We start from the raw sequence: 22,095 nt of genomic DNA on the forward strand, positions 1-22,095 counted from the left end.
TCAGACACACTGCACTGTTGTCCTCTGTTCTGTAGTTAGACCCAGTCAGACACACTGCACTGTTGTCCTCTGTTCTGTAGTTAGACCCAGTCAGACACACTGCATTGTTGTCCTCTGTTCTGTAGTTAGACCCAGTCAGACACACTGCACTGTTGTCCTCTGTTCTGTAGTTAGACCCAGTCAGACACACTGCATTGTTGTCCTCTGTTCTGTAGTTAGACCCAGTCAGACACACTGCACTGTTGTCCTCTGTTCTGTAGTTAGACCCAGTCAGACACACTGCACTGTTGTCCTCTGTTCTGTAGTTAGACCCAGTCAGACACACTGCACTGTTGTCCTCTGTTCTGTAGTTAGACCCAGTCAGACACACTGCACTGTTGTCCTCTGTTCTGTAGTTAGACCCAGTCAGACACACTGCATTGTTGTCCTCTGTTCTGTAGTTAGACCCAGTCAGACACACTGCACTGTTGTCCTCTGTTCTGTAGTTAGACCCAGTCAGACACACTGCACTGTTGTCCTCTGTTCTGTAGTTAGACCCAGTCAGACACACTGCACTGTTGTCCTCTGTTCTGTAGTTAGACCCAGTCAGACACACTGCACTGTTGTCCTCTGTTCTGTAGTTAGACCCAGTCAGACACACTGCACTGTTGTCCTCTGTTCTGTAGTTAGACCCAGTCAGACACACTGCACTGTTGTCCTCTGTTCTGTAGTTAGACCCAGTCAGACACACTGCACTGTTGTCCTCTGTTCTGTAGTTAGACCCAGTCAGACACACTGCACTGTTGTCCTCTGTTCTGTAGTTAGACCCAGTCAGACACACTGCACTGTTGTCCTCTGTTCTGTAGTTAGACCCAGTCAGACACACTGCACTGTTGTCCTCCTCTGTTCTGTAGTTCACACCACCCTATACAGACCTCATTTACACCCCCCCCCCCCAGTCTACTGGTCTGTAGTTCACATCACCCTGTACAGACCTCATTTACACACTCCCCCCCAGTCTACTGGTCTGCAGTTCACATCACCCTATACAGACCTCATTTACACACTCCCCCCAGTCTACTGGTCTGTAGTTCACATCCCCCTATACAGACCTCATTTACATACTCCCCCCAGTCTACTGGTCTGCAGTTCACATCACCCTATACAGACCTCATTTACACACTCCCCCCCCAGTCTACTGGTCTGTAGTTCACATCACCCTGTACAGACCTCATTTACACACTCCCTCCCAGTCTACTGGTCTGCAGTTCACATCACCCTATACAGACCTCATTTACACTCCCCCCCCAGTCTACTGGTCTGTAGTTCACATCACCCTATACAGACCTCATTTACACCCCCCCCCCCAGTCTACTGGTCTGCAGTTCACATCACCCTATACAGACCTCATTTACACCCCCCCCCCCCCCCCCCCCCAGTCTACTGGTCTGTAGTTCACATCACCCTATACAGACCTCATTTACACCCCCCCCCCCAGTCTACTGGTCTGTAGTTCACATCCCCCTATACAGACCTCATTTACACACTCCCCCCCCCCCAGTCTACTGTTCTGCAGTTCACATCACCCTATACAGACCTCATTTACACACTCCCCCCCCCCCCCCCCCCAGTCTACTGGTCTGCAGTTCACATCACCCTGTACAGACCTCATTTACACACTCCCCCCCAGTCTACTGGTCTGCAGTTCACATCACCCTATACAGACCTCATTTACACTCCCCCCCCCAGTCTACTGGTCTGTAGTTCACATCCCCCTATACAGACCTCATTTACACACCCCCCCCCCCAGTCTACTGGTCTGTAGTTCACATCCCCCTATACAGACCTCATTTACACACTCCCCCCCCCAGTCTACTGTTCTGCAGTTCACATCACCCTATACAGACCTCATTTACACACTCTCCCCCCCCCCCCCCCCCCCCCAGTCTACTGGTCTGCAGTTCACATCACCCTATACAGACCTCATTTACACTCCCCCCCCAGTCTACTGGTCTGTAGTTCACATCCCCCTATACAGACCTCATTTACACACTCCCCCCCCAGTCTACTGTTCTGCAGTTCACATCACCCTATACAGACCTCATTTACACACTCTCCCCCCCCCCCCCCCCCCCCAGTCTACTGGTCTGCAGAGACTACAAATGTGTGTGCGGTGTTGTGACGGGCCTAACTCATGACGTAAGACCCAGAGACAGAGTCCTTATTCTCTCACTATCTCTGTGTTGAGTCTCTCTCTCTGCATTCCTTGATCTCTGTCTCTCCCTCTCTCTGTCTCTCTCTCACACACACAGAAGACAAAGAGTACGAGTCAGAGAGAGGAAAACAGAACAGATGATACATGGTAGTAACTGAGGGGGGGTATAGTCTAACAGTATGGATTTAGTGGATAGCGTAGCAGGATAGATGTGCTCTCTACACTGTTCAATGAAGCCCAGTCTGCTTGCTAACTCAAAATGTCACTGCTCACAATTAACACGACTGGTTTCTGTGAGTTTCTGTAAAATTACAGCAGGAGGGGAGGGAGAGGTTAGTTTCATCGGGGGTCCAACTGTCTTTTCTGACAGTGCTGTGGGGTTTTAAATGAAAGTGACATTTACGAGTTCCAACCAGCCCAACTCTACAGCCAGAAATCAATCTCTCAGCATTCAAACACACTGGAGGTCCTCTCCCTCTCTGTTGCTCTACTTCTAACTCTCTTTCTCCCCCTCTCTGTTGCTCTACTTCTAACTCTCTTTCTCCCCCTCTTCTTCTTCTCCCTCTCTGTTGCTCTACTTCTAACTCTCTCTTTCTCCCTCTGTTGCTCTACTTCTAACTCTCTTTCTCTCCCTCTCTTCTTCTCCCTCTCTGTTGCTCTACTTCTAACTCTCTCTTTCTCCCTCTGTTGCTCTACTTCTAACTCTCTTTCTCTCCCTCTCTTCTCCCTCTCTGTTGCTCTACTTCTAACTCTCTCTTTCTCCCTCTGTTGCTCTACTTTAACTATCTTTCTCCCCCTCTTCTTCTTCTCCCTCTGTTGCTCTACTTCTAACTCTTTCTCCCCCTCTTCTTCTTCTCCTCCCTCTCTGTTGCTCTACTTCTAACTCTCTTTCTCCCCCTCTTCTTCTTCTCCCTCTCTGTTGCTCTACTTCTAACTCTCTTTCTCTCCCTCTCTTCTTCTCCCTCTCTGTTGCTCTACTTCTAACTCTCTCTTTCTCCCTCTGTTGCTCTACTTCTAACTCTCTTTCTCCCCCTCTTCTTCTTCTCCCTCTCTGTTGCTCTACTTCTAACTCTCTTTCTCCCCCTCTTCTTCATCTCTTCTTCTCCCTCTGTTGCTCTACTTCTAACTCTCTTTCTCCCCCTCTTCTTCTTCTCCCTCTCTGTTGCTCTACTTCCAACTATCTTTCTCTCCTTCTCCCTCTCTGTTGCTCTACTTCTAACTCTCGTTCTCTCCCTCTCTTCTTCTCCCTCTCTGTTGCTCTACTTCTAACTCTCTCTTTCTCCCTCTGTTGCTCTACTTCTAACTCTCTTTCTCTCCCTCTCTTCTTCTCCCTCTCTGTTGCTCTACTTCTAACTCTCTATTTCTCCCTCTGTTGCTCTACTTCTAACTCTCTTTCTCTCCCTCTCTTCTTCTCCCTCTCTGTTGCTCTACTTCTAACTCTCTTTCTCCCCCTCTTCTTCTTCTCCCTCTCTGTTGCTCTACTTCTAACTCTCTTTCTCTCCCTCTCTTCTCCCTCTCTGTTGCTCTACTTCTAACTCTCTCTTTCTCCCTCTGTTGCTCTACTTTAACTATCTTTCTCCCCCTCTTCTTCTTCTCCCTCTGTTGCTCTACTTCTAACTCTTTCTCCCCCTCTTCTTCTTCTTCTCCCTCTCTGTTGCTCTACTTCTAACTCTCTTTCTCCCCCTCTTCTTCTTCTCCCTCTCTGTTGCTCTACTTCTAACTCTCTTTCTCTCCCTCTCTTCTTCTCCCTCTGTTGCTCTACTTCTAACTCTCTCTTTCTCCCTCTGTTGCTCTACTTTTAACTCTCTTTCTCCCCCTCTTCTTCTTCTCCCTCTCTGTTGCTCTACTTCTAACTCTCTTTCTCTCCCTCTCTTCTCCCTCTCTGTTGCTCTACTTCTAACTCTCTCTTTCTCCCTCTGTTGCTCTACTTTAACTATCTTTCTCCCCCTCTTCTTCTTCTCCCTCTGTTGCTCTACTTCTAACTCTTTCTCCCCCTCTTCTTCTTCTTCTCTGTTGCTCTACTTCTAACTCTCTTTCTCCCTCTCTTCTTCTTCTCCCTCTCTGTTGCTCTACTTCTAACTCTCTTTCTCTCCCTCTCTTCTTCTCCCTCTGTTGCTCTACTTCTAACTCTCTCTTTCTCCCTCTGTTGCTCTACTTTTAACTCTCTTTCTCCCCCTCTTCTTCTTCTCCCTCTCTGTTGCTCTACTTCTAACTCTCTCTTTCTCCCTCTGTTGCTCTACTTCTAACTCTCTTTCTCCCCCTCTTCTTCTTCTCCCTCTCTGTTGCTCTACTTCCAACTATATTTCTCTCCTTCTCCCTCTCTGTTGCTCTACTTCTAACTCTCTTTCTCTCCCTCTCTTCTTCTCCCTCTCTGTTGCTCTACTTCCAACTATCTTTCTCTCCTTCTCCCTCTCTGTTGCTCTACTTCTAACTCTCTTTCTCTCCCTCTCTTCTTCTCCCTCTCTGTTGCTCTACTTCTAACTCTCTCTTTCTCCCTCTGTTGCTCTACTCCTAACTCTCTTTCTCCCCCTCTCTTCTTCTCCCTCTCTGTTGCTCTACTTTTAACTCTCTCTTTCTCCCTCTGTTGCTCTACTTCTAACTCTCTTTCTCTCCCTCTCTTCTCACCCTCTCTGTTGCTCTACTTCTAACTCTCTCTTTCTCCTCTCTGTTGCTCTCCTTCTCCCTCTCTGTTGCTCTACTTCTAACTCTCTTTCTCTCCCTCTCTTCTTCTCCCTCTCTGTTGCTCTACTTCTAACTCTCTCTTTCTCCCTCTGTTGCTCTACTCCTAACTCTCTTTCTCCCCCTCTCTTCTTCTCCCTCTATGTTGCTCTACTTCTAACTCTCTCTTTCTACCTCTGTTGCTCTACTTCTAACTCTCTTTCTCCCCCTCTTCTTCTTCTCCCTCTCTGTTGCTCTACTTCTAACTCTCTTTCTCTCCCTCTCTTCTTCTCCCTCTCTGTTGCTCTACTTCTAACTCTCTCTTTCTCCCTCTGTTGCTCTACTTCTAACTCTTTCTCCCCCTCTCTTCTTCTCCCTCTCTGTTGCTCTACTTCTAACTCTCTTTCTCTCCCTCTCTTCTTCTCCCTCTCTGTTGCTCTACTTCTAACTCTCTCTTTCTCCCTCTGTTGCTCTACTTCTAACTCTTTCTCCCCCTCTCTTCTTCTTCCTCTCTGTTGCTCTACTTCTAACTCTCTTTCTCCCCCTCTTCTTCTCCTCCCTCTCTGTTGCTCTACTTCTAACTCTCTTTCTCCCCCTCTTCTTCTCCTCCCTCTCTGTTGCTCTACTTCTAACTCTCTTTCTCCCCCTCTTCTTCATCTCTTCTTCTCTCCCTCTGTTGCTCTACTTCTAACTATCTTTCTCTCCTTCTCCCTCTCTGTTGCTCTACTTCTAACTCTCTCTTTCTCCCTCTGTTGCTCTACTTCTAACTCTCTTTCTCCCCCTCTCTTCTTCTCCTTCTCTGTTGCTCTACTTCTAACTCTCTCTTTCTCCATCTGTTGCTCTACTTCTAACTCTCTTTCTCCCCCTCTTCTTCTCCCTCTCTCTTTCTCCCTCTGTTGCTCTACTTCTAACTATTTCTCCCCCTCTCTTCTTCTCACTCTCTGATTAGCAGGAATTCTTTCCCTCTATTAGTTTATTAGGTTCTTCCAGACTCTATATCAGTTTACTAGGTTCTTTCAGACTCGATATCAGTTTACTAGGTTCTTCCAGACTCAATATCAGTTTATTAGGTTCTTCCAGACTCTACATCAGTTTATTAGGTTCTTCCAGACTCTATATCAGTTTACTAGGTTCTTCCAGACTCTACATCAGTTTACTAGGTTCTTCCAGACTCTACATCAGTTTACTAGGTTCTTCCAGACTCGATATCAGTTTACTAGGTTCTTCCAGACTCTACATCAGTTTACTAGGTTCTTCCAGACTCGATATCAATTTACTAGGTTCTTCCAGAGCCAGACTCTATATCAGTTTACTAGGTTCATCCAGACCGTCAAATCAGTTTACTAGGTTCTTCCAGACTCTACATCAGTTTACTAGGTTCTTCCAGACTCTACATCAGTTTACTAGGTTCTTCCAGACTCTACATCAGTTTACTAGGTTCTTCCAGACACTATATCAGTTTATTAGGTTCTTCCAGAATCTACAACAGTTTACTAGGTTCTTCCAGAGCCAGACTTTATATCAGTTTACTAGGTTCTTCCAGACTCGATATCAGTTTACTAGGTTCTTCCAGACTCGATATCAGTTTACTAGGTTCTTCCAGAGCCAGACTCCTTATCAGTTTACTAGGTTCTTCCAGACTCGATATCAGTTTACTAGGTTCTTCCAGACTCTATATCAGTTTACTAGGTTCTTCCAGACTCGATATCAGTTTACTAGGTTCTTCCAGACTCAATATCAGTTTACTAGGTTCTTCCAGAGCCAGACTCTATATCAGTTTACTAGGTTCTTCCAGACTCGATATCAGTTTACTAGGTTCTTCCAGACGCTATATCAGTTTACTAGGTTCTTCCAGAGCCAGACTCTATATCAGTTTACTAGGTTCTTCCAGACCCTCAATCAGTTTACTAGGTTCTTCCAGAGCCAGACTCTATATCAGTTTACTAGGTTCTTCCAGACTCTATATCAGTTTACTAGGTTCTTCCAGAGCCAGACTCCTTATCAGTTTACTAGGTTCTTCCAGACTCGATATCAGTTTACTAGGTTCTTCCAGACTCAATATCAGTTTACTAGGTTCTTCCAGAGCCAGACTCTATATCAGTTTACTAGGTTCTTCCAGACTCTATATCAGTTTACTAGGTTCTTCCAGACTCGATATCAGTTTACTAGGTTCTTCCAGACTCGATATCAGTTTACTAGGTTCTTCCAGAGCCAGACTCTATATCAGTTTACTAGGTTCTTCCAGACTCTATATCAGTTTACTAGGTTCTTCCAGAGCCAGACTCCTTATCAGTTTACTAGGTTCTTCCAGACTCGATATCAGTTTACTAGGTTCTTCCAGACTCGATATCAGTTTACTAGGTTCTTCCAGAGCCAGACTCTATATCAGTTTACTAGGTTCTTCCAGACTCGATATCAGTTTACTAGGTTCTTCCAGAGCCAGACTCCTTATCAGTTTACTAGGTTCTTCCAGACTCGATATCAGTTTACTAGGTTCTTCCAGACTCTATATCAGTTTACTAGGTTCTTCCAGACTCGATATCAGTTTACTAGGTTCTTCCAGACTCAATATCAGTTTACTAGGTTCTTCCAGAGCCAGACTCTATATCAGTTTACTAGGTTCTTCCAGACTCGATATCAGTTTACTAGGTTCTTCCAGACGCTATATCAGTTTACTAGGTTCTTCCAGAGCCAGACTCTATATCAGTTTACTAGGTTCTTCCAGACCCTCAATCAGTTTACTAGGTTCTTCCAGAGCCAGACTCTATATCAGTTTACTAGGTTCTTCCAGACTCTATATCAGTTTACTAGGTTCTTCCAGAGCCAGACTCCTTATCAGTTTACTAGGTTCTTCCAGACTCGATATCAGTTTACTAGGTTCTTCCAGACTCAATATCAGTTTACTAGGTTCTTCCAGAGCCAGACTCTATATCAGTTTACTAGGTTCTTCCAGACTCTATATCAGTTTACTAGGTTCTTCCAGACTCGATATCAGTTTACTAGGTTCTTCCAGACTCGATATCAGTTTACTAGGTTCTTCCAGAGCCAGACTCTATATCAGTTTACTAGGTTCTTCCAGACTCTATATCAGTTTACTAGGTTATTCCAGATTCTATATCAGATTACTAGGTTCTTCCAGACTCTATATCAGTTTATTAGGTTCTTCCAGACCCTATATCAGATTACTAGGTTCTTCCAGAGCCAGACTCTATATCAGTTTACTAGGTTCTTCCAGACCCTATATCAGTTTACAAGGTTCTTCCAGAGCCAGACTCTATATCAGTTTATTAGGTTCTTCCAGAGCCAGACTCTATACCAGTTTACTAGGTTCTTCCAGACTCGATATCAATTTACTAGGTTATTCCAGAGCCAGACTCTATACCAGTTTACTAGGTTATTCCAGACTCTATACCAGTTTACTAGGTTATTCCAGACTCTATTTCAGTTTACTAGGTTCTTCCAGACCCTATATCAGTTTACTAGGTTCTTCCAGAGCCAGACTCTATATCAGTTTACTAGGTTCTTCCAGACCCTCAATCAGTTTACTAGGTTCTTCCAGAGCCAGACTCTATATCAGTTTACTAGGTTCTTCCAGACTCTATATCAGTTTATTAGGTTCTTCCAGACTCGATATCAGTTTACTAGGTTCTTCCAGAGCCAGACTCTATATCAGTTTACTAGGTTCTTCCAGAGCCAGACTCTATATCAGTTTACTAGGTTCTTCCAGACTCTATATCAGTTTACTAGGTTCTTCCAGACTCGATATCAGTTTACTAGGTTCTTCCAGACTCTATATCAGTTTACTAGGTTATTCCAGATTCTATATCAGATTACTAGGTTCTTCCAGACTCTATATCAGTTTATTAGGTTCTTCCAGACCCTATATCAGATTACTAGGTTCTTCCAGAGCCAGACTCTATATCAGTTTACTAGGTTCTTCCAGACCCTATATCAGTTTACAAGGTTCTTCCAGAGCCAGACTCTATATCCGTTTATTAGGTTCTTCCAGAGCCAGACTCTATACCAGTTTACTAGGTTCTTCCAGACTCGATATCAATTTACTAGGTTATTCCAGAGCCAGACTCTATACCAGTTTACTAGGTTATTCCAGACTCTATACCAGTTTACTAGGTTATTCCAGACCCTATATCAGTTTACTAGGTTCTTCCAGAGCCAGACTCTATATCAGTTTACTAGGTTCTTCCAGACCCTCAATCAGTTTACTAGGTTCTTCCAGAGCCAGACTCTATATCAGTTTACTAGGTTCTTCCAGACTCTATATCAGTTTATTAGGTTCTTCCAGACTCGATATCAGTTTACTAGGTTCTTCCAGAGCCAGACTCTATATCAGTTTACTAGGTTCTTCCAGAGCCAGACTCTATATCAGTTTACTAGGTTCTTCCAGACTCTATATCAGTTTACTAGGTTCTTCCAGACCGTCAATCAGTTTACTAGGTTCTTCCAGAGCCAGACTCTATATCAGTTTACTAGGTTCTTCCAGACTCTATATCAGTTTACTAGGTTCTTCCAGACTCTATATCAGTTTACTAGGTCCTTCCAGACCCTATATCAGTTTACTAGGTTCTTCCAGACTCTATATCAGTTTACTCAACAATCCCTCTTTATTACGCTATCAATATTTTCACACACAATTCTGTCTTTCCATTCCCTTATGATCCTGTCCTTGGCCCAGCTCTGACCGGAGCATCACAGATGGCACACCATGAACGCCAAAACCCAGGGCACTGCCCCCACAATGTGACACACACACACAGAGCAGCATGACACGGCAGGAAACTGCATGGAAAGTTAGTATGCATCAGCGCTTTACCCACACACACACACAGCGCATGAGTGTGACTCTTCCTTACCCTCTGTGCTGAGGCCAGGGCTGGAGGTGAAACTGGCCACATCTACGATCTTCACTGCAAACTGCTGCCCTGTGTCCCTGTTGATACAGCGCCTCACCACACTGAAGGGACCCCTGGAAGACAGAAAACACAGTGGGCTAGTCACGTTTCTCACAGACACACGCACACACACACACACACCAGTGCCTTGGGAATAGGGGGAAGGGGTCGATTTGGAATTCATTCTTGGATATATCTGGCACCTTTACATTCTCTCTGTTCTTCCCTGTTGGCCTTCAGTAATCACAGTGCAGTAACAATAAGCCAACAGCCCTGGATATGATGGAGCCTAATGCTAGAGATGGAGCAGCTAGCGACGTAGCCTAGCCTCCTCTCCTCCGCCTGGGGAATTACAGAGCAGTGGTGAGCACAGCTGTGAAGACGAAAATAAAAGCCCCATTTCAGAGGCCTCGAGGTAAGGAGAACAAGCATTGTTGACAGGGGCCTTGGACCCGGGTGGCGGGTTGAGGATATGATAATGCAGGGAAGTGTACTGGACAAGGGTGTAATTCCCAAAGGGACTGTGGGGCACACAAGGGTGTGGCCGTGCACACACACACACAAAAATACAGAAAACAGTAGTAGAGGAAATAAACCTAGACCAAACACACACATTCACACACTTGTGCACACACACCCTCGCACTCAAGTCCCCATTGCACACAGTGCTCAGCTTTCCATCACTAAACAGCAATGCATAAAACTCAGTAGCAGGGATTTCAAAACAGAGTTAAGGCAAATTCATAAAAGTATCCAATACAATAGGCCTACAATTGGAAATCCTATAAATATCAACCAATAGGTAGGGGGTTACAGCCACCATGTGTGGGCCTCTCCTACTATAATGATTAACCCAGCTATCTGCCTCTGGGTGGGTGGGTGGGGGGGGGAAGCTCTGTGAAGACTGACCCATATGCTAAAGAAAATATCCCTCAGACATTACTCGATCTGTGAAACCTCCAGTGGGGTTGAAAGACAGCCCTGGCTGACATATGTTTATCTCCTTAAGACAAAGGCGCAAGCCGAAAAACAACCACTGGTTCACCTCCACCTAGCTCCTTCCAAAGGAGTAACACTAGTTCCCTTCCCCCTAGCTCCTTCCAAAGGAGTAACACTGGTTCCCTTCCCCCTAGCTCCTTCCTAAGGAGTTACACTGGTTCCTTTCCCTCCTAGCTCCTCCCTAAGGTGTAACACTGGTTCCCTTCCCCCATAGCTCCTCCCTACGGTGTAACACTGGTTCCCTTCCCCCCTAGTTCCTCCCTACGGTGTAACACTGGTTACCTTCCCCCTAGTTCCTCCCTACGGTGTAACACTGGTTCCCTTCCCCCGTAGTTCCACCCTACGGTGTAACACTGGTTCCCTTCCCCCTAGTTCCTCCCTACGGTGTTAAACTGGTTCCCTTCCCCCCCTTAGTTCCTCCCTACGGTGTAACACTGCTTCCTTTCCCCCTTACTCCTAAGGTGTAATACTGGTTTCCATCCCCCCCAGCTCCTCCCTACGGTGTAACACTGGTTCCCTTCCCCCCTAGTTCCTCCCTACGGTGTAACACTGGTTTCCATCCCAGCTAGCTCCTCCCTACAGTGTAACACTGGTTCCCTTCCACTCTAGCTCCTCCCTACGGTGTAACACTGGTTTCCATCCCCCCTAGTTCCTCCTTACGGTGTAACACTGGTTCCCTTCCACCCTAGTTCCTCCCTAAGGTGTAACACTGGTTCCCTTCCCCCTAGCTCCTTCTAAGGTGTAACACTGGTTCCCTTCCACCCTAGTTCCTCCCTAAGGTGTAACACTGGTTCCCTTCCTCCCTAGTTCCTCCCTAAGGTGTAACACTGGTTTCTTTCCCCCCTAGCTCCTAAGGTGTAACACTGGTTCCTTTCCCCCCTAGCTCCTCCCTAAGGTGTAACACTGGTTCCCTTCCCCCCTAGTTCCTCCCTACGGTGTAACACTGGTTTCCATCCCCCCTAGTTCCTCCTTATGGTGTAACACTGGTTCCCTTCCACCCTAAGCCCTCCTATGGTGTATGCAGACTGAAGGGATAGGGTACTTGTAAGCAATAAGGTGTGGGCTACACCTAGCCTTCATATGGGTTTTGATTTCATTCTACCATAGAGTTAACACCTAGGTCTGCAAACACTGAAGTGGTATGGAATAGAGACCAGGGGATGGGTGTAGTATTGGACTGGACTAGTATTGCCCAGCCTAAATGTCAATAAAACTCCTACTATCTCCATGACACTGTGATGAGCCAAAAGCCAGGTGAACTCAGTTGGGTTTGAGGTCAATTTCATCTTAAATAATAATAATATCCTCACAGAAGATGATAGACTAGCTGCCCAATTTGAATTTGTGAATCGAATTGCAATTCATCTCCCTAGTTGTAAAATGTAGACTGAGTGAGTTCCAATGGAATTGACCCCGTCAAACCCCCCACCCCTGGAAGGCGCCAAGACAAGCGATCACACGCAGGAGTGTCATTCCACGGGGAAGGACTGTGAGAAAGGAGGGAGAGGGTAAGCACGCTTTGATGACATAGACACAGCTGTGCTCACAACATGGGCCTCCTCCCACGTTCAGCACGGTCCTGCAGTGTTAGTATTACCCGTTAGCACCTGGCCACCTTCTCACATTACCTCGGATGGGAACTAGAATGCCATTAGAGAAACGAGAGAGAAGGAACTGAGGTAGCCTAGTAGCCGAAGAAAGCCAATGGTCGAGACGGGTCGTGAGTAGAGGTGTGAACGTTTAAACGAAATGTGGATCCTTAACGTTTAAAAAAAATTGCTAAACGGAATAATAATAGGTTTTATTTCCCACAAAATTATAATTGCGGTGTAGCTGGCTCGCCTACTCTTTCTCTTCGCTAATGGTGCGAGTGCGTGTTCTCTCTTCGGTCTGTTGCATGTAGAATATCCTAGCCTATTCATTGTGGATAGGCCCCGCTTTACAAGAAATCGCAAAATACAGAATTCTATTGCGAGATACTGCTTTTGATTGCCGATAGATAGGCCTAGTAGACGTTTCTGACTCCGTCTGCCTGGTGGCTGACCTGCCTATACAGTGCCCCTCCCATCTCTCTCCGTCCCTCGCTAGCTCGCTATGAAAGATGCGAGTGTTTGTTCTCACAAGTACGGCAACTAATCAGTCTTGTTTTCTGTCTACTAAATGTCACGGTATTTAACGAACTTTGAAGTACTTTATTTAGGAGTGATCTGTTTGTAGGTAGGCAGCTTGATATTATTTGATTGACAGTTCTGGTGGCCGAGTGATGGATATTAGCTGCCATTCAGAAGCACAGATCCTTTACAAATACAATTCCCGTTCAGTGGCGCTTCGAAACCATCTCCAGAGAAGGTTTCCTGTCGGTATTTAAAAAGCTGTAGTGTACCCTTACATACAAACATGCCGTAGCCGAGGCGCTTTCAATTGTATATGACTGCGGTAGATTTAACGTCATTGCCCGGCACTAGCGCTCATAATTGGGACCATTATTCTGCATTGTGAAATTTGTATGATTTGTTCCCCTTATCGTTTTAACGGAAAACCGATTTTAAAAAACTGATGTTTAAATGGCAGTTTAACCCTTAAGCACAATTGACAATTTGTCACACTCCTAGTGAGTAGTAAGGAAACGTTGCCTTCCATTGCAGTAGGCTAAGAATGTGACTCATACTTAACTCTTTCGTGTCAGAGTCCGATTACAGTCCAATGATGGTGTTAAAAACAACGAGGCAGAGTTCATTTCACTCGTCCCCAGATGCCAAAACTGTGTACACACTAATTGCACCGAAAAGCTTCTAAAATGCCAAGTGTCTGTTGAGGTAGGAAAGTGGAAGAAATCACACAGCCCTAAATATTTGCTTGGTTTAATTTACTGGTTACTTGAAGAGTACAACCTTTTGAATATTAATAGAGGGCAATTAGGATTCATCCTGCTGTACCGGAGTGCATCTGAAATTCACAGGCCGAAATACCTCTAGGATATTAAGCCAGTCTCAGTGCAGAGATTTCCACTTCTCTCCCAGACTCCAGTAGGGTAGGGGGCCTGAGGAGGAACGTGGGACCCCCAAACACTCATGTAGTCAGAGCTGAACTACCAGTTAAATGCACCCAACCATCGTGCTTCTTTAACTTACACCATCCCTTTCAGAATCCGATTGTGTTATGCAAGAGGGGAAAGTATGTAGGTAGGAAAGGAGGAGTAACGAAGGAAAGAGGAAAGCAGGTGAGAGTACATAGGGATGTAAAGAGAGGAAGGAATTAGGATGAAATAAATAAAAATTGGGCACTTTTGGGGAAATAACCAGTCTGGAGGCCCAGGAGCCCTTAGACAAGCAGAGACCAAATTCAATATCACCTCCGAGTCCCCTGTTCTCAAAGCAGTCAACAAGCCCATCTGTAAGAATAAATCAGCCAGGCCAAACTCTCCAGAGTCCACACTCCGTGAGGAGCTGACCACACACTTCCTGAGAAATAGTGGAGACAAGAAACAAGGAGAGAAGAGAAAGTTAGATGGAATGTAGAATTCTGAGAAGCACCTCGGGAGGTGTGGGCAGACGGAGATTCTTGCCAGCATGCCTAGAGTCAGTTACATCATCTCATCATAATGGCTGAAGCTGGAGGGAGGGAGAACAGATCGTAGACCTGTAGATGAGGGTGTCTGAATGACTGGGCCCAAGACACATGCACAGTACGGGAAAGACGGTGAAGGGTTTGTTATGTTTGTTCAGGGATAGCTTAGCCTTCGTATGTTCTATCAGTGTTATGGTTGCCCAGAACCCATTAGAGGCTATAAAACACGCACAAATAGTAGTTAGCCTAACGTGTAGCAAGTGCGTGTATTGTACGTAGAGCTACGAATGAATTAAGAAAAACTGCAAACAAATCATTTTAAAAAATGCTTACATTTAATGAGCTCAATGCGATCCAAAACATTAAAACGTAGGCTAGGAGTTGATGTTTAATTAGCTGAGCCAACGCGAGTCAGAGTACTGATCACTCCACCAGTTCCCAGCCATTCTGACAATATTCCAATCCTTCCTGGCTCTAATGAGTACCCCAGAGCCAGAATGAAGAGCCGCGTGTGATTCCAGTTGCACTTGTCTGCATTACTATTCCCATGCAGAGAATCATTATGAGCAGAGACGGCTCAAATTACCCACGCCTCGCCCATCCCCTTCAATTGGAGCTTAAATGCCCGGCCTGAGCACGTCACTGTGTTTACTGAAATGTAACACACACAATGGGCTAATAAGTAGGATTGCATAACCTGTTTGCATGAGCTTTACTTCCCTCAGATAAGGATGCAGTGGAGAGTAAGGCCTTGTGCCATCCTTAGTTAGAATAATGTCTGAATAGGCAATGGGCCTTAGTTCACTGCTCATGTACAGGGTCTCACCTTGACTACTGTGCTTTGTTGAATCTGTTGCATTTGTTTTTACCGAAATGTTTCAAACTAAATTGGACGAAAACATTTTAAAAAGGTTTGCTTCCAAAAGTAGGCTTCTACCAATGATACTGCAGTAGACATATAGCTTAGCAATAGGTCTGAGTTACTCATAATGTCTACCAATACTCTCAACAGGGTGTCGCTCCACATCTCCTTTTTACTTTCTTAAAGGAGGAGAGGAGAGCCTGGTACTAGCTGGCTGTCAGCCAACTGTGTATGGATCCGGAGGAACTTGATTCCTACAGAGCCAGGGGGGGAAGAGGGGGAAGGGTTCCATTCTGGTCGATTCAGAATGTTCTAGATAGTGAGACTGAACACCCCATTCAGCTAAGCGTACAGTAAGCTACACCTCAGAGAACAATTAACTTAGTGTAGTAGTCAACTAGCAGGGTGCAGGTCATCATCAGAGCTTGACCCTACTGGCAATAATCCCCACCCACCCAGTCACCTCCCACCCAGTCACCTCCCACCCCGTCACCTCCCACCCCGTCACCCACCACCCAGTCACCTCCCACACAGTTACCCACCCCGTCACCTCCCACCCCGTCACCTCCCACCCCGTCACCTCCCACACAGTCACCTCCCACACAGTTACCCACCCCGTCACCTCCCACCCAGTCACCTCCCACCCAGTCACCTCCCACCCAGTCACCCACCCTGTCACCTCCCACCCAGTCACCCACCACACAGTCACCTCCCACACAGTCACCTTCCACACAGTTACCCACCCCGTCACCTCCCACCCCGTCACCTCCCACCCCGTCACCCACCACACAGTTACCCACCCCGTCACCACCCACCCCGTCACCTCCCACCCCGTCACCCACCACCCAGTCACCTCCCACACAGTCACCCACCCCGTCACCTCCCACCCCGTCACCTCCCACCCCATCACCCACCACCCAGTCACCTCCCACACAGTCACCTCCCACACAGTTACCCACCCCGTCACCTCCCACCCCGTCACCCACCACCCAGTCACCCACCACCCAGTCATCTCCCTTGACTCCTACACAAGCAGGATCAGAGAGAGGGGAGTGCAGGCAGGGACTACAATAGAAGTGTCTGTGGTGGTGGGGGATAATTGGTCGGACGTACATGTTTACAAGGGGAAAATACCAAGGGTCAACTGGTGAGTAAAGACAAGAGATGAGCATATCTAAATGGGAGCGCTCATTCTCATTCTTCAGAATGGATCCCTTTTCCTGGCCGATGCTTTAGACATGCTGTACTGAGGGTTTTCATACATTAAATGTTGTGAGATACTGAACAAGATCTGGAAGCAAGTGCTATATTTAAGCAATAAGGCCCAAGGAGGTGTGGTATATGGCCAATATACCACGGCTAAGGGCTGTTCTAATGCACAACGCCACGCGGAGGTATATTGGCCATATACCACAAATCCCTGAGGTGCCATATTGCTATTATAAACTGGTTACCAACGTAATTAGAGCAGTAAAAATAAATGTTTTGTCATACCAGTGGTATATGGTCTGATATACCACAGCTTTCAGCAATCAGGGCTAGAACCACCCAGTTTCTTAAACGAGATTAGGTAGAATTAACAGAGAGATTAAAACACTCCTCCAGCTCAGGAACTGAGCCGAAACAAAGGCTCAGTCGTCCCAAAGGCCTTCTGCCAACCCCAAACCTCCACTGTCTGCCAACCTTAAACAAATTATAGCAGAGGTGTTTGGATGTGTGCATGTACTTGCCCGAAACTATTCCCTCATCAGCTAACACGAACACCTGCATATGTCGCTGGTTGACATGTCTATTTACACCGTTTCAGCCGCTGTCGGTAGCATGTCACACCTACTTTGGGAAGTGTCACCACAACATTTCAATCATTCACAGATCTACAGTGTCAGTCAAATGTCTCTCTCTCTCGTCAAACAAAATGTCTTGTTATAGCTCACAAACCTCCTCAGAGGGCTACAGGCCACGTGTGAAGTGAGTATTCCATTGACAGTTATTTTTAAGGCTACAGCTCTCGTAAAAACCCATCTAGACTATATTAGTTACTTCTCAGAGCCATGCCTGGAAGCATAGGCACTAGAAGCGAAACAGAAAAATTACTGGCTGTAAAATCGCATCCTACTAAGCATAGCTGCCACTTGGCGACAAACATTTGTTGCCGTGTCAACGGCGCTTTAAACGTCCCTGACAATACAGACCCTTGAGCCGCGATAACAGCACGTCTTCAGTTCATTGAACACCCCATGAACTACCAAGGGAACGAAAACATCTGAACCAATGTGAACCAAAGGGAGCATGGGATAGCAGGAGAGGACTTCTTCTAAGCCTCTGTTCGTTGGTTCCCTAGCTCTTCTTGACAGTGAGTGTGGTTTACAAAAATTGGAGGACAGCCCTGGAGTCCGCTGACATTAGTTATATATCCAGCCTCGGGGCAATCCTATTTTGAACCCTCTATTGTCTCCGATGATCTTCCTCAGCATCCCCTCCCTTCATCCTGGGCTGAGGAAAATGATCCCCAGCTTTCTGCAGGAGAGGCTGGCAGAGTTCTCTACCTAAAAGACACTGGCTGGTACTCAGTGCTTTTGTCTGACAATCGCTTCACTGTCAGAAACTAGGCTGTGTCGCTGGTGGAGAGGATTGATTTGGAATCGTGCTTTTTGTTCGGCTTTCTTTCAAAGCTGGGACATAAATCAAGTTTATTGGAAAAGATTTGCTTCACTAAACAGAACCTGGTGATGTACAATGAAATAAATAAGGTAGTGTAGCTGTTTTGGTGAAAGATGCCCTTGTGCCCTGACAACTATGAGTGAGAAAGGAAAGATGAAAGGAGGAACAAATGACTTTGGGAAGGGGAAGGTAGGAGGCCATGGAGCCCTTTCTAATCATGGTGATAACATAGTAATGGTGTAGGCTCCTCTGACTAGAGGCCCTCTCTGCGTTACTGCACCAAGGTAGGCCCTGGGCAGCTACTTATTTACCAGCTGTCCCGAGACCAGTATTGTCACCCACCACATGACGTCTAACACCAGGACTGGGTAAAGTAGACCAGATCCTAGATCCGTCACTGAATGAGGAGGTAACCGAAGTAGAGAGCTCCCCAAACAAAGAGTAGAGCCTGAGGGGCTGAAGAGCAATCAGCATGTGTCTCAGCCTGGACCCTAATGGACCCACGGGTCTCGATTGAGCATAGAGGGGGAGGGGAGCTTGGCCAGCTCCAGGACCACAGCAGCCTGCCTGCCCAGTCTTCATATGAAGGAGTGTGATCATCAGCCACAACAATAGAAATCCGGGGTAAAGGGGGTATAGGTTGGAGTGGGTGGTAGTTTCAATACATTTAAATCTGGGTTTCCAGACTAATCTGTGAAAATGACATTGTTGTAAGCTATGTGAGGGCAAACGTGGCCTGCACCAAATAGAAGAGGCCCTCCTCAATCAACAACATCCTTCTTCCTGCACTAATAATGCATGTCAGGATTTATGTGCTTTACAAATCAATGTTTATAGTGTGAAACAGATAGAAAACTGAACTGCTTCTAGGTCTATCAATTATCTCAGTGTTGGAACTGGGAATGCTTTAAACATTTGTTCACTTATTCTGGAAACCTGATAACTGGGTTTTACTGAATTGGCCTAAACCCAGAGTTGCTACTTTAGATTTTAGACTAATTGTCAATCCAGGGTAAAATTAGGTTGCCTCCTAAATCTCTTTGTAAGACAAATCCGGGCTAAATAGATCAGGGATAAACGTGATCATTAACTGTGTGTGCAATGCTTAAAAGTCCATCAACAATAGGATTGGCCACCTCTGGTTGGTGGGGATGAATAGACTGGTCTGCGATTGACAGGGCAGGAACAATGACTAGCAGTGCATGATGATATCAGAACACCGGTGCAGCCATAGAACACAGCAGTCTACCCAAAACACTGAATGGGACTGTTCTGGTGAAGAAGTTCCATCCTCCCCGGGAGCCTATGCTCCTTCTCTTAAAGTAGGATCAAGAAGTAGTGTGTGACGTCATCACAATGACAATCTGCAGCCTGTGTCTTGTCCCAAATGGCCATGATACTAAATGATTGACTATAATTACCCTGCATCTGAATCTGAGAGAAGAGTGTAGTGGTGTTGACAGTAGTACTTGTGGAGATCGTTATAGACCTAGAGTTAGTAGCCAAACACGTTTACATTTCAACCCAAAACTATGAATGGCCCAGCTTTTAAAACGTATAGCACCTCTGTTCCAAACCACAAATGAGTCACTATGCCTATGTGTAGTAAAATAATATGTTATATTGTCATATACACCAGATAGGTGCCATGAAATGTGTTGTTTTACAGGGTCAGCCATAATAGTACAACACACCTGGAGTAAATTAGGGTTAAGTGCCTTGTTCAAGGGCACATTGTCAGATTTCCCACCTTGTCGGCTCGGGTATTGGAAGGAACCAGTGACCTTTCCATTACTGGCCCAACGCTCTAGCCGCTAGGCTACCTGTCGCCCAGTACCGCCTCGTCAAAATAATGTCTATCTGACAAAGCTGAATGGATGCACAAAACATGAATGAAAATGATCTAGATTGAGAAATGTTTTGAATATGTGTGAGCCAATGAACTTTCGTTTTGAACAGATATATTCTCTCCTGCCATGTTAAATGAAGATATCCTGTCCAGCTAAAACAATGCCCTCGGCTCTTGAACTAAACAGGGGCTTCACCATACATTATTGGGCCTCACCCAATCAAACTAACAAGTCAGTAGGCCTAACTGGTTTCCCATATATTGAACAGTTTATGCAATCGTGTTATATGCTTATTGAATTAGCTACTGTGGAAGTGATTTTACATAGGCCTGACAATAGATGGGTAGTGTGAGGTTTTGTATGACCAACTCACCTACAAGTAGGCCAAGTAAAACAGCTGTCATGATGGTGGTGGCAATTAATATGTGTAAGGCAATTGCTTCCATACAGAAAAAAACAGGCAGGCAGACACACAATACAATGCACTCAATGCAAACAAGAGGTTTCATTTATTATCATTGTTCAGTTCATAAACATATGCTGACACTTACTTCCCAATCACCTCGCACAGCTCGTAGACATCCTCAAAAAGCACGTCGTCGTCCGCCATGGTCCAAGACAAACGGGGATGCTACCCCCCCCGTGAAATTCGCCCCACACGGTATTATTTGTAGAGAAGCCAATGGCCTCAAGTGTACAGCTCTGACTGATCCTCGTTGGGGGAGAGGGGTAACTGCCACGGAATACCCCAGCAATGGTCGAATAATTCTAGTTTCCTAAATTAATTTCCCAAATGGAAAACCGATGGAGAAGGTAATATTAGCCAGCTAGCTAGAGCGCCAAGCTACATGCGCTGGGTTTAGCTCTGACACTCCTCGGCCCCACCTTCTCCTTCGCTCCCGGCTGGTTAATCCCACGACCAGAGCCGAGGACGCGGGATTTATCAAGCGTTTGCACAAAACACGCCGCTTTGCATGCCCCGAGATTGTATTTTCGGCTAATGCCTACCAGATGCCTCTTCTTGGTCGATGCATCCGATGATGCCTCTGCCCGAGTAGGCAGCTTGCTCCCCCCGCAAGCTAGCTGGTTAACTATAAAATGGTTGGCTATCTCCTAGCAATCTGGATTTATTTTACCGTTTGAAATAGCTTGCTAGCGCCGTTATCGCGCTGAGCACACCCAATGCATCACATATGTATTGGAATATTACCGCACATGCAAAACAAGGTTGCAGCTACCTGATCTTAAATCAAAGACCTTCATGTTTATCTCGTAAAATGTGCATCCATGTATATTTCGTTGATATGTTGAAAATAAAATGATATTATTTCGTATTCCAGTCTCCTTCGAGCACCGTTACTCCAATTTTTACGCTGTCTCGGATGCTGCTCCTCCGGCTTCCAGAAATGGAAGACTCCTCCCTCTCTAGGTTATGAAACTGGTGTGTGGGGAGCCATAATGGCTTCGTAGGCGCGCTCAGACTCTTTGCCAATTCCAATGCCACTTGAGCCAACATGACGTTCAGGGCGCCACCCTCCAAGTCCCCCAAGGCGCAGTTTCCTGATCGGTTTCACACTCCCCATTCCACCAATCCACGGTCGCATTCAATGCACCGCGCGCACGCGTTGACACCATCAAAAGCCCATCACCTTACGTCAGCGTTTCCACAATCCTTTCACTGCCCTCGCAATAATATTTATCGTGTATTGTGTATTAATTATTACTTTCCATCTGATACAGATTTGTCCGGACCAATATTGCACGTCTATAAATAAGGGTATCAAAAAAGGACCAGCATCCATAGCAGCATTGGAAACACAGGAGTTGACTATTGGAAATATATGAACTTTTTTTTTTGAATATTAGCAAATGCCCTATTTCTATAAGCCCTTCTTGCCATGCATTAAAAAAGCAAGTACAACCAGATTCCTGCAAGTGATTGCCTCACATTGGCTGGACATTATTTTGCTCTGCCTCAACATAAATGGGCCTATGCATTCTACACTCGGGCAGGAGATGAGATTTGAAGTGATGTCTGTTGTTCAGGTGTGCATCGAGAGATACTTTCTAATAATAGGTGAAAGATACCTGACAGATATTAGACCTGTTAGGCATAGTCATGTCACAGCCACATCTTGGATCTGTCACATTCGCCTCTCTGCTAAACGTAGCCAGCAGCCTAGTGCTTACAGGGAGGGGCTGGTTCTGTCTGTGGAGTTGCATCAGATGCTCTCTGATAAGAATGAAACAAAATTGCTAACTTGTTGTTATAAAAGTGTATATAAAATGTATGTATATGTAGCAGAAAAGCTGTAAGAAGATATGTGTCCTCCGAAGAGGGGATGGGTTAATAAAACATTAAAATAAGGTGCCTAGTGGTTCTTGTACTATTGA

At 45.8% G+C, this 22,095-nt stretch overlaps 1 protein-coding gene across 50 annotated transcripts in view; it reads right to left on the reverse strand.

Annotated features, from left to right (window-relative positions):
* LOC110528832 (peripheral plasma membrane protein CASK) overlaps positions 1-21,307 on the reverse strand; it is a 60,111-nt gene extending 38,804 nt beyond the window's left edge. For 32 of the 50 annotated variants that reach the window (XM_090240005.1, XM_090240000.1, XM_090240001.1 and 29 more), the window contains exons 1-2: positions 20,253-21,264; positions 9,724-9,836 (exon numbers count right to left, since the gene is read on the reverse strand). In XM_090240005.1, coding sequence (XP_090096131.1) covers positions 9,724-9,836; positions 20,253-20,311 — 172 coding nt within the window. In that variant the 5' untranslated portion in view covers positions 20,312-21,264. Of the gene's footprint in view, positions 1-9,723; positions 9,837-20,252 lie in introns of all 50 variants that reach the window. The other 18 variants (XM_036982551.2, XM_090239997.1, XM_090239979.1 and 15 more) reach the window with 2 other exon arrangements.
* Between the last annotated feature and the right edge of the window lie 788 nt (positions 21,308-22,095).

Source organism: Oncorhynchus mykiss, chromosome 7 (genome assembly GCF_057628025.1).
Source record: "Oncorhynchus mykiss isolate SJ-2025 chromosome 7, ASM5762802v1, whole genome shotgun sequence".
Classification (NCBI taxonomy): Eukaryota; Metazoa; Chordata; class Actinopteri; order Salmoniformes; family Salmonidae; genus Oncorhynchus; species Oncorhynchus mykiss.